This window comes from Plutella xylostella, chromosome 17, assembly GCF_932276165.1.
Source record: "Plutella xylostella chromosome 17, ilPluXylo3.1, whole genome shotgun sequence".
NCBI lineage: Eukaryota > Metazoa > Arthropoda > Insecta > Lepidoptera > Plutellidae > Plutella > Plutella xylostella.
In genome coordinates, this window is record NC_063997.1 from 10528809 (window position 1) to 10542501 (window position 13693).

General features: G+C 33.6%; 1 protein-coding gene across 1 annotated transcript in view; it reads left to right on the top strand.

The window, feature by feature from the left end:
- Window positions 1-871: 871 nt before the first annotated feature.
- The window catches only part of LOC105385326 (probable chitinase 3), a 65919-nt gene continuing 53097 nt past the window's right edge, over window positions 872-13693 (top strand). Inside the window, exon 1 of the mRNA XM_048626728.1 lies at window positions 872-1105. Within this exon, the coding sequence (XP_048482685.1) occupies window positions 1103-1105 (3 nt within the window). The 5' untranslated portion in view covers window positions 872-1102. The remainder of the gene's footprint in view (window positions 1106-13693) is intronic.

Sequence of the window (13693 nt, forward strand, 5' to 3'; positions counted from 1 at the left end):
AGGACCTGATTAAAATATAATAATAATTATGGGAGGAAGTTCAAAGTTTTAAACATTTCTTTTTTAAAATGTAAATATGCATTAGTTGTCTCTTTTCTACATGGTCTTGTTCTGAGGGGTGAAAGGAGTATGCACTTCGTTTTTACTTTGACAAAAGATCGTGGGAATTGGATCAAACAGTTTTGATACTTTGAAACTGTTATAATATTTCTTATTTTAGAGGGTTTTAATCTTGTAGTAATTAATTGTAATTTTGTAACATGCATACTTCTATTGCCAAAAATAATTGTAATAATAATTATTCTAAATTATGAATTTGTTCCATCTTATGAAACAATTTACTTAATGTTAAAATCATAACCTTGACCATTTGCCCGAGAATAATGGCTTGGAAAATTATGGAGGTTCTTTCTCTTTGGCAATATTAAAGCATCTCCTATTGCGACATAATTTCTACATCACCATTAATTTAGGAATCATTGTTAAATGTGTTTTATTAACTTAGGTACTTATAAGAAAGTTTAAAATAACAAACTTTATGCAAATAGGTATTGATTGATGCACTTATCTGTAATCACTCGAAAACTTTTGCTTCTTCAGTATTACCATCAAAACTCAATTAAATACTTATAAATTTAGTTACACACAAAGGCAAAATTAAACGCTTTTCGAGTTTCTCCAATTTGTCTGACCAACAATAAACAACAACGACAATAATTGTCGAATCAGACAAACTCAAAAATGGGCGTTCGTCGATTCACTTTCATTTTTCCGCAATTAAAATGCAGGCGGCAAGTATCAAGACAGTTAGATCCGCCCGCAGGCGCACGCGCTTTGATTCTCAACCATCGAGCAACTTTCGGCGCTCGCCAGTCCGCGCCTGTCTCCCACCCGCGACAGTCGACGGGTTACACTTCTCATGAAATATAAATATATACATTTATAGTTGACACATGCGGTGACGAAGAATTCCTGTCGCTTTTGCCGAGTGTTGTTTTTTTTTCAGTGTATACTGTGAACTTTCAGCTGTGGTTCGTACTGTGGATTTTGAAGTGCGTTCGTATTATTTTTTTCGTTGGACGTTTGGAGGGATACGTCAAAAATGGTAAGAGTTTTATTTTTATTTTATAACATTAAAATTAAATCATAAATAGATATTATTTTATAGTTAAAATATATTTGGCAATGAAAAGTAATTTTATTGTGTATCTAATTGAGGCAAAACAACCGACTTCACTTGACCTCATTTTGAACGAATGTAAATATTATTACAATTAGATACTCCATCTAAACATTAAAATAACACTAAACACAAATACCTACTACATAGGTACTTAGAAACATGATTTACCATAAAATATCTACACTACAGGAAGTTGTGAAAAGAATGAAACAAATCAACCAATAGCGTTACACGGCTCATTAAAAACTATCAAGATTCAATACACAAATTCGATGACAGCAATTAAAATTCTAATTTCAAAAATTGGAAATGTTTGAAATTGGAAACCGCGCGAAACGCGCCCACAATGGTGATAAAAACGCGCGGTTTCACTGCTGGAGAAAGTGGCGAACAATTGCCGGCGCCGGCGCCGATTCTGAACTGCTTAGCGATGCCATTACAATTCGTATACCGTCTCATGAGGAACTATGCGATATATACTTTGTCAAGTGAAAGTTCGATGCAATGTCAACTCGTGTTATCGATGTAATTTTTTACTCGTCCAACTTCTATTTTTACAGTCATCAATGAGACACGATTGTGCTAGTTATAATTGTATCTTCAAACAGAAGTGGAATCTCGTTAAATTTTCGGAATAGTGTTGTAGAAATCTGCGCACGCGCCGCTCTCGGCTCTGCCTCGCGGCTCGAGAATTGACAGATCTATAATGATTAATGACATTCTAAGGTAAGGTTTATTTAAAATTTAAACAAGTTCCTATAACTAATTACTCTACTGAACTTAACCAAATATTAAAATGTTGCTTATAACGCTCATAATGTTATCTTATCTAATATAATGCATAATACAAGTATTTATATAAAATCTCATAATATGCCTTTGGTAAATATTGTGAATATTTGTTTAGCAATTAGTGAAATTCCTTTATTTTTAATAGTTTTCCCATCTTTGTTGTTGGATGCCGTGTTCACTGCCGGTTCTTTGAATGTGTTTCTAATTATTGTTTTACATAATGGACATTTACTGTTCATTAGTTAGACATTCTTAGTATAATCCTACTACTTATTGGTTTTTTATACTCATTACCGTAATGACAAGATAATGTTGTTACAAAAATGATAAAAATTACAACATTTTAACGTTACTCGATGCATTTATATTTCTATCAGTGTAACATATTAATAATTTAAAAAGCACAATATATTATTTGTAGGTATGCAATTCAAATGCAATCTATACATGTATACTGATGCTATAAATTATAATAATTCCTTGAAATGCCAGCCTTCTAAATTACAAAATGGAAATTATTTAATTTGATATAATGCATAATTATATTTGATTTAAAGTTAAATTCTTAATCAAGACAAAGGACAAAAACATATTGAAAACATTGATGACTTATGATTATGAGTTTTGTTATTAAGGAAATTTCAATCGAAATTAGCTGATTTTACTGATTAATTTATAAACATTAGATTAGATAACTTCTTCTATCCTGTCAAAAATATAACCTACTACCTACATGATATTTAATTTTTATATTTATACATTTAAACTAACGTATATTAACTCAAACTTGGCCGTTTATCGACCTTCACAAAGCCGCCGGTATTTTTAAATTTGTGAATAATTTAAATAATTTATGGATTTAATTATAATGATGAAAACAGCAGTCGTACAGGGAATGTGCGATCTCCTTGAGAAAAAGGAAGTTCTGTGCGCGCGTTGATGTCTAATACTCTACGCTACGAGCGCTACGAGTTTTCGTAGCAAAAAATGATAATAATTTCATTGTATGATAGAACTACTCTTTGTTATGCATTGTGGGTCTGTCCAATATTGGCTAACATTGAAACCCCATAGCCAATTTTGATTTTAAAAACCTGTGGACTAAAACAACTCTATTATAACTTAGTTACACTTTAAAGTCAAATCTACGTAATTGGATTTAAATCAAATTCATCAATTTATACTACCAAAACATACAAAAATACGCACGTCAAACTGTCAAAAGTATAACGAGTTTTTTCGATTGATGAGATTAAATCAACAAATCATGTTACGTCATGTTCTAACGGTTCAGAAAGGCTGTACTTACTGTGAGATGCACTTTGAAGCTGCATCTCACGACTTCGCCGTTAACCGTAAGCCTAATTTAAGACGGTCTATTCCACTTTGTAACGTTGGCATTAATACCATAAATAATAAAATAACATATTGTTTTGTAGTTGCATAAAAAACTGCATGTACATCATTTAAATATCACGCTTTTTTACGTATCCTGTTTATGTTTTTTATCCTATTCTACTCTCCTCTAGCTGGGTAGACGTTTACTCTACGGTACATCATTATTTTAACAAGATAAACAAATATTTATACCTAGGTACTATTTGTAAATCAAATAGGTATTTTATGTGCCATAAGAAGTTATTAAAAATATTTAGTTAGGTACTTGCGTGGTCTGTCTTGTTTAATCCTCAAAATAAAACCAAACAAAATATTTTACTAATAAAGTACGTAAATGGAACCTACTTGGGTACATAAAATAAGGCCCTTAGCCCCAGCGGCGCACTTGAGGTAATGATTGAGGCAGGACCTACCGTTATCTACTGTGAGACTAACGATCGTTATTATTATCATCGTTAAATGTAGGTACCGATGACTTACTCAGAATTCATGTTCAATTTATTATTAAATATACTGTGAAAAGTAACAAACACCCAAATAAACCATATAACATACGAGTATAATATTAGTAGAATCTGTTTTTAAAAAAGTACTTACTAAAACTACACATAATTTTTGTTTTCTTAATTAAATAAAAAGTACAAAAAACTGGTTTTCAACCAAATAAACCGCAAAATATGTCACCTTGTACCAATAAAGTAAGCCTTAAATTGGTCATATTATTATTTGCGAAACCGGTTACATTGTGCAATCTGGTTTAGAATAAAGTTCATTTATGGTCAGACAAGATTATTGGAAACAAAAATAGCCCAAACGTATTGGGAATAACAAAAATTTTATAGTTTATGCCCAAAGTTTATCTAATGTCGTTCTGTAACCAAATGGCAGAAACAAAATGTTTCCATGACTATCGGCCATTTTCATAAAAATATTTTTAAAAATTAAGGGTCAACAACTCGTCTACAGGTACTTCACTTTTAGTTTGATATAGCTAGCCCCCTTTTTAAATTCTACAAGCATAAGCAGTATTATTTTGACCTGCAATTCGCATTGCCCGACAGTGAGCCGTGTTGCTTGGGCAACTCAGTTACGCGCTAGTTATGCAACAGTATTCGTGTACCAACCAGACTTTTAGTGCACAGCTAAGTTGTACAATTGTTGTGTTCATGCCGCACCAAGAATATAATAGAATAGAATATAACTATATTGAGCGTCATCTAGTGATGCTAAATATAATTAAAATATATACAAAAGAAACTTATTTACAATAGCCCTTATAAATAATTAAAGCCTATACAAACTTAGGAGATGTGTAATATTTGTAGTAAGTAATTATACCAATTATATTTGATTGTAAAAGGATGCAACACCATATTATTGTTTAAAATAAAACACAAACATGAAGACTAATAAATAAAAAAACATATGATTAATATTATTATAAAACTTTAATCATTGCAAACATTTTACCCACATTTACAATTACCAACTTATTTACAAAATACTAATGCCTGGTGACTTTTCATGATTTCTGGATTTATACCGCTGTTGCTGAGTATGTCGGAAAACCTGGCAACTAAATTCCATTCTGTATATTTTTTTGTTGTGATTATTAAAATCTACTTCGCATCTTATTCCCTATATTTCTTTCAGTCTTCAATTCTGCTGTTTTCACACGATATGTTTTAGGTATTCAGACCACTCTCATATTATATAATTCAGTTATGTGTATATTCGTGGGAATGTGATATCGTAACCATCTTTTCTTGCTGACATTCGATGCGTACTCATTTTGTCACATAAGAATTATATGTAAGTACTTCATTAGGTGTACATAAGTATCATCGGGGAAATTGAGGCTGGCCCGATTAAAAGCAATATCCCGTGTGTTTATAGTAAACTTGTGTTCACTGTGCAGGCTTCAAGACGTTTTTACCCTTTATAGGGCATTTTATAAACATTTTATTGTATTTTCTTAACTCGATGACATATAGTTCAAAATACTTCTTCTCGAATTAGATTAAATCTACTACTATTGAATGTTTCATAAGTTAATTGGTTCATTACTTCAATGCCACATATAAATACACATACTTCCTATTTTATTAGCCCTCATTTAAAGTTTTAGCAATAAACTGCAATAGTAAGTATTAACGCTTGCAAGCTAGCAATGTACAATTTCTAAACTTAGTTAAACTTGCATTAAGTAAGAGCAACGGTAACTAGAGTTTAAGCTATATTTATAGTATCTTGTATATACCGTGGGTTAAAGTTTAAATCGGAAACTTGCTTATTAGAAAGAGCACACAATTTATAGAGCACACAAATTATAGAGTTCGAATTATATTCAGTTCGTAAGTTAGTGTCATTATAAAATGAAACCTACCTGAAAGTAACTTGGTAATTTGCTCTAAAATTTCAATATGTTTTAGTTAAAATTACAAATAGACAGTGAAATTGTGTAGAATAAGAGTGTATCAATCGATAAATCGATAATATTATCTAAACATCTATATCTTATGATTATCTTAGAACTTCTTAGATTAAATACCTTATGCATGCATAGGTTCCTGTTCAACCAAGGTTAGTAGTGACTAGAACAGGTTTAGAGAGAAAGTGGGATACCTACAGTTAGTTGGCAATACACATTTATGTATATTTGCAAATAAGACTCTTGCAATTTGCGATCGTTTATACAAATGGCATTTACCTACAGCTACTGTCATTTGTTATCTTATGTTGACCACTAAACGACTGCATAACCTACATTCGTAAGAAATAAATCTTTTTGGTTTGCGTAAAATATCAGAAACTACTGGATACCTTTTGTGAATCGTAACAATAAGGAACGTACATACTTATTTCATTGAATACCATAATACGTTTGAAATTATGATGTTACACACACACACGAAAACTTATAATATCTGCCATTGTTGTCTCGTTACCAAAATTTAATTCTATATGAATGATCTCTGTAAAATATAGTATTATTAGAAACCTCTAGAACAAACAACAAACAGTATCATAAAATGTTCAAGTTTTTTGTAGAAAATTCTAGAAAAATAACCGGTGAGCCATGACATTTAGAGTGTCTCCTTATATGAGTGATCTTCGAATGATTCTTGGTCAAGTGGAAGATTTATATGCAAGTCAATTTGGTGTTTACGCATGTTGCTACCAACAAGATTGTTAATAATTTTAAATGAGTGGGACTGTACTCTCAAAGGAACCTTTGAAGGCGCAAATTTTAATTTGCGTACTGTAAGAACTGTCGGCAACACCAACACATAGTTTATACTTTTTTATATGTATTTTGTCGTCTGGCAATACTCTCTATCTCTCTCTATTGTTAATCGTCTTATAATCAATAAAAGTGCAATAATCAATTTAATCAGCAAATTAATCAAGCGTATACAGTCCCGTTTCACTACAAGAACTTAAATTTGTCACTTCAATTTCATTCATGGGTACAATCCAGTCAATCATACATTCTCTTCAATGTTTACCGAAGTGTACGAAATTAAATACACCTGCTGTTAAACAGTGGACTTCAATTTCCATTGCTTAACACTTTTATGCTCACGCGCATAGAATCAAAAGACTTTATAATTATATGGGTACTGGTCTACCATGCGTTGACACCCGGCTTTCACAGGGTTAATACCTAGTACTTTCACTGAGGTCATGTGCGGGTCTAGATAGTTAGAGCGGACAAGGAAATGACTAGATTTAAAAGTGTTACCTATCTAACGAAATGTTTTTGGAATTAAAAAAAATTGGAATTAGAGATTGAATGCGGTGAGATTTTTAAAACCGACTTCCTGGCCTGGAAGGCCACTAGGCCTTTTAAGGCCTGGTGATTTCTTTGTGATTGCCTTTTTGCACTTATCACACTTGGGGAAGTTTATTTGGATTTCTTTCTTTCTTTCTTTCTTTCTTTTCTTTCTTTCTAATAAATTTAACGGAAATTTAATTTAATTCTATTAGGGCTGATTTTTCAAGAGTCTGATAAAAGTTATCTGGGGAATAATTCGGGTAAGTAATACGAGGTATAAAAACGAATGGTATAACATTCACAAGATATACGCCCATATGATATAAATTTATTAAGTATAACGATCACTGTGCATAACAAACGAAAGGCATAATTACTAAATACATAATTTCGTAAAGAATAACGTTCAAAAAGTATAATTTCAATTGATATAACGATTAAAATGCATAACGTTTATAATATATAACGTTTATAACATATATTCTACAACGGATATAATTATCATAATGTATAATGCACAAAAAGTATAGAAGATTGTCGTATCGTATTTTCATTATCATTGATGTTATGTGGGGGGAACGCTCCGCTCCGCTTCGCTGCGCTCCGCTTTGGTTTCGACGAACATGTGCACCTAACACGCTCCTCCTCGCTTTGCTCGTCGTCGCACCTATCTTTAGGTTTTGGTACTAGGGGTTTTGGCATTATTATTATTATTGACGCTATGTGGGGAGACGCTCCGCTCCGCTTCGCTGCGCTCCGCTTTGGTTTCGACGAACATGTGCACCTAACACGCTCCTCCTCGCTTTGCTCGTCGTCGCACCTATCTTTAGGTTTTGGTACTAGGGGTTTTGGCATTATTATTATTATTGACGCTATGTGGGGAGACGCTCCGCTCCGCTTCGCTGCGCTCCGCTTTGGTTTCGACGAACATGTGCACCTAACACGCTCCTCCTCGCTTTGCTCGTCGTCGCACCTATCTTTAGGTTTTGGTACTAGGGGTTTTGACATTATTATTATTATTGACGCTATGTGGGGAGACGCTCCGCTCCGCTTCGCTGCGCTCCGCTTTGGTTTCGACGAACATGTGCACCTAACACGCTCCTCCTCGCTTTGCTCGTCGTTGCACCTATCTTTAGGTTTTGGTGCTAAGGGGTTTTGAAATTATTATTATTATTATTGACGCTATGTGGGGAGACGCTCCGCTCCGCTTCGCTGCGCTCCGCTTTGGTTTCGACGAACATGTGCACCTAACACGCTCCTCCTCGCTTTGCTCGTCGTCGCACCTATCTTTAGGTTTTGGTGCTAAGGGGTTTGACGGTGTTTGGTAATTAAACACAGATTATGTTATTGTATGTTAGTATGTTTTATGAACTGTATACTAAATGATAGTATATATTTTAAACGATATACGTAATGTATGTTATACGAATTGATATTAGTCCTCGTAAGTATTATATATTTTGATATTATATAAAATGTACGTTATACCAATTGAATCTTATACCTTATGAAAATATAGATTTTGTTGTTATACGTAACGTTCATTATATGTTGTGAACGTTATTAATGTGAAATTATACATTTCGTTTTTATACGTCGCAATGCGCACCCGAATAATTCTAATGCTGTCGCGTCTGAATGTTTGTATTAGACAGTGACAGCAACAATTTTATTCCTCATATAACTTTTATCTGAATATTGAAAAATTAGCCCTTAGGATATCTATTCTAGTGGTTTAATACTGAAACATCTGTTTTTTTTTTGTAAAATTCCACCCTCTATATGTTTAGCATACAAGGCTTGTATTCCTTACCGGCCACTATTCATTTCACACAACGCACCAACTGCTTGCGTAAATAATACAATAAAATAAAATGCTGTTCGTTATAATTAATATTGAAGATTGAAGTATTGCAACCACAAGAAATGTTAAATATTTTTTAAGCGGTTTGTATATTTGCGGTATACAAATAAATAAATAATAATATACAACCAAAGCTATTTGAAAGTATTAATAAAATATTTGGTTATGGTTTAACTACTAATGACTTTATTCATACTTTAGTGTACTTACCTATACATATATACGAGTACTACTCGTCGGAATTACCTCTACGTCTACGCCTCGCTGGAATGACATGTTTTACCAAGGTGCAATCTATGACAATTCTGGTTCGTTCGTCGGTTTAGAAAGTGACCTCACTGTACATAATACCTAGCATAGGGCGCAAGACACGCGCCAAAAGTTTTCCTTCACGATTGAGGCAGCAAAATTTTGTCACGTCTTGTCGTGCGCATCTTGCGCCCCGTGCTAGGTATGCAGGTTTCGTAACCTAGTTTGAAGAGTCTGGGTGGAACGCTTCCTCGACGGCAGTTCACGCGCCTCTGTGGGTGCCGCAGTGTGTAATTACAACTGTCACGTAATGGGGGAAGAAGTCGACTTGTTTGTAACACTGAAGTTGTGTTAGTGATGAGATGTTGCAATGCTGTCTAGTCTACAATAGACAGATGTAGAAAAAAAGTTAAAGAAAAAGCCCTGTTAATTTCATAGGCATAGTAGTTGTTAATTTGGAATAACATGACCAACGTGGATATACATATTTGAGTGCCTAAAGACGAACACTATCAATCAAGTCAGCATTAAAAAAAACTGAAAACGGTATCTTAAAGTCTTTTCAATTTTGCAGCATTGCAGTGCGGTGTAAGAAATAAAATATCCTAATTATTCCACTATATCTACCTCTATACCGGTTAAATTTTTATCTTAAAGTTGACGTCTAGACTATACCATGTTTATAGGCAACCATTCTGTATACTACTAGGTATCTACATAATTATATTGTAAACAAGTACCTATACTTTTATATTTGGTTGCAAAAGTCACGGTCAACACGTCATAGCGCTTTCCAATTCGCAACGGTCATTCACTTGAACAGCTGGTTATTGCAAATGGTCAATTGTGGTCTGTGCCAATAACGCGACTCCAGATGTGGACTCCACATGTGGCCATGTGAAAAAGATATTTCACGGCATGAACTTTGCTTTCATTCTTATAGACTCGCGAGAAATGAAAAAGGTGATAATAGCACCAAATTACTCCTAAACGGAAAATGCTATCAATATTGAAATACATTTAACAACGCATCACAATATTAACAAGTAAAAACAGAACTTAACAAAGGTACATCCTACTTAATATTGTGTTCAATTTTTAAATGAAATGTTTGATAACACAGTGACACATAAAATGCTTTTATAATATTATCAAACTTTTTCTTCCTTCAATTAACTGTCTTCTTTAAGAAATATAGGCAATAAACAAATAATACCTATTTATATTTATATTATTAGTATGATTTGTGAGGTGTAATGTTCGGACCTTACCATAATTTATCAAAAACACCACCATTGTCCTCAATTATCAAATTAGCTTAATTAAAAGACAATTAACCTTTCACAAGTGAGAAACGTACAACAAATCGCCCAATACGTTGGGTAATACAGTTATTTGTGTGTTGAAAGCTAACGCACGCCGCGCCAAGGTCACTACGTAAGGACATGAAACGAATAAATGCTAGGGGGTCACTTTACCTACCATAAAACCCTAGATAGATAGAAATATGGACCCGACTTTTTTTCTAGCACCGTCTCGCTAAACACGACTCAATTTCGTTGTATTTAACATAGCATGTATGCTATGCTATGCTCTCGTTGGATAGTTTAATCTGTCTAGATAGAGTAACCCTCCTAGAGCCAATGTATCTCTGACCGTTCGAGCGATTAACTTCGAATTTAGACTTAGTTTCCGCAGTGCGTAAGGTCGGTATTCGATTGAGAGTGTTGGTGGGTGGATATTGGTGCCTGTATGTACCTGTATGTTTTACTTCACATCCGCTATTGATGTGGTAGATATCCTTGTAATAGTGGCATTTACAAAATTGGTGCCCATTTTATTATATTATGTATAAATTATAGGTATTTTTATTTCTACACTGTTTAATATAATATATTTTGTACTTACTAATATTTTTGTATTTATTATATTTAAAACTGCAACTTTCTAAGCACAGTATTTGTACACTATACACGTAAAAATATCATTATGAAATTAATGATTATTTATTAACATAATATTAAACAGAAAAAGGAAATAACAGAATATAATCATTATTTAATTAGGTACTTTTGAACGTTTGAAATAAATACAAATAATTACCTACGCTTGTTCATAAATATATTTTTAAATTAAAACAACCCTATTTAACAACAACAAACTTTTTTTTGTATTTTGATTCAATCTAAGACAAAGGTGGACAAAACTGACTCTACTTAACATAATATTAGTTTTACTTTCTCGTGAGTTCATTGAAACGAGATTGTGCGAGTCAGTCTTTAGCTATACTATAAAATAACTTTCTTTTGGTCGAGAATCACTTTCATTTTTGGTTTACACTAATTTAAGTGGACAAAATGAAAAATAATAAACTATCTTCAAGTATATCATGCAATATTATTATGAATTTCAATTAATTAGTACACGATATATCTACATAATTACGATTTGAAATAAAAGCAAAAAAACCCTCGATAAAAATGATTTATTTTCAAATGTGTACGTACATAAAACTAAATCATTTATTAACCGTGTTTTTACTCTTTCCAGGTATGTTCTGCAATATTTCTTAAAATCGCATCTAACTACATTCTTTAGATCGTACTGGTAAGTATCAAAAAGAATTAAGAAGAAAACGCAAACTTTTTTTATTGTTGTTTATGCGGGTGGCCAAGCGACGCTGTTATTATCCTGAGGCACGTGGTTTATGACAAAATTCTATTTAGTTTTAATTTTCCGTGACAAAGACCAAGTTCTTATGTGCCAGCGTTGAGTCTTTGTTACACAAAGAGGTGGCGTAACTTTACAAACTTCTGGCTGATCGGCTGATCGCTGCTATCGGTTATCAAAACAACCGGTTAACGGTGCGACAGCGGGCGGCGGCGGCGGCGGAGCGGGGCGGGGCGCGGGTTCCGCAATACTATTGCAAGCTCTCCTGGGGGCTCACTCTATATCACGATAAACGAAGTTGAAGTTTCGGAGCGCTGCTGCGAGCCACGAGCCATCTCGCTGTATTAAAACGTGCCGATAGCACGACAGCAGCTCTCGCTCTCGCAATTTTCGTCAATATAGAATAACCGACCAAATGGCGTAGTGGTTAGTGACCCTGACTACTGAACCGATGGTCTCGGGTTCGATTCCCGGCTGGGGCAAATATTTGTTTAAACACAGATATTAACATTTGTTCTCGGGTCTTGGATGTGCCCGTAAAATGGCAATAGGCCCGCCCCCTATTACATTGGGACTAACATAACACTCTGGCGAAAAGTGGGTGCAGCAATGCACCTCTGCCTACCCCGCAAGGGAGTACATTAGTACAAGGCGTGAGTGCGTGTTTTTTTTGTGTTTTTGTTATAGAGTAACCCTCCTCGGCCTGGCTGAAGACTGCAGTTTTTAAAAGATAATTTGACATTCTTTTTTTGACTTGCTGTCACGTTTCACACTGATCAATGTATGTTTATTTAGTTTAGGTTTGTTTCACATGAGTTCGTTAACCAACATTGTAAGCATAGCATACTTATACTATTTACACTATTATGATAACACTATTAAACTGTTACCCTTAGTGACTTTGGCTACTTTTTCTGACCTGACGGGTCCCCTTAAAACACTATAAAGGACAAACAGTTTTAAGTCCCTACCTAAATAAAATAAGTTGTATACCTAACAGCGTGGTTTCAAATTGCCTTACCTCATTATCAGATAAACAAACAGAAACTAAGTCAAAACAAAACTACTAGACTAATAAAAATGCAAATAAAATGAATATCTCTGCATCGTAATTACAAGTATAAAGAACCAATATATTTATTAATTAAGTAATTCATTATTATTTTTACTGACCCAGTCTGGTCGAAACTTTCCCTTGATATTTAATACCCAAACGTAGAAAGGCTTTTAATTACTTGAAAAAAAATGAAAGTTCTTTTATAAATAAGCTGCGATGCCGTGTTGTGTTATTTAAGTAGTTTAATACCATTTTAAGCTGGGTCCACATGTGTATCAGATTTCCGTAGCTTCGGTGCGAACCATGATCGCTATTTTGACGCAAATTTTCTGAAAAATAATATATTAATACTTCAATTCGAGATTTATTAGGGTAAATTATAGAAATATGGACCCGATTTTGGTATGTGACAATTGATAAACAAAAAATTAACAGTAAAAGTTTTTTAGTTGCTCTTATGATCTTAATACGGGTAGGTACGTCTAGGGTAGATATAATAACTCATAACTAATAACTTACACTCATAATGTTTTTTTAATAAATATTTATTTTCCAAGTAAGTACTTCTTTATCAATAAGCACAAGGTCGCATCTTAATTCCATATATTTATTTAAACTAAAACTCTACAAGTAGTCAATGTATAGTGCCACAATCTTATCTGTTCCGGTGACAGCATCGCTGTGATCGAATCCAGTGATGCC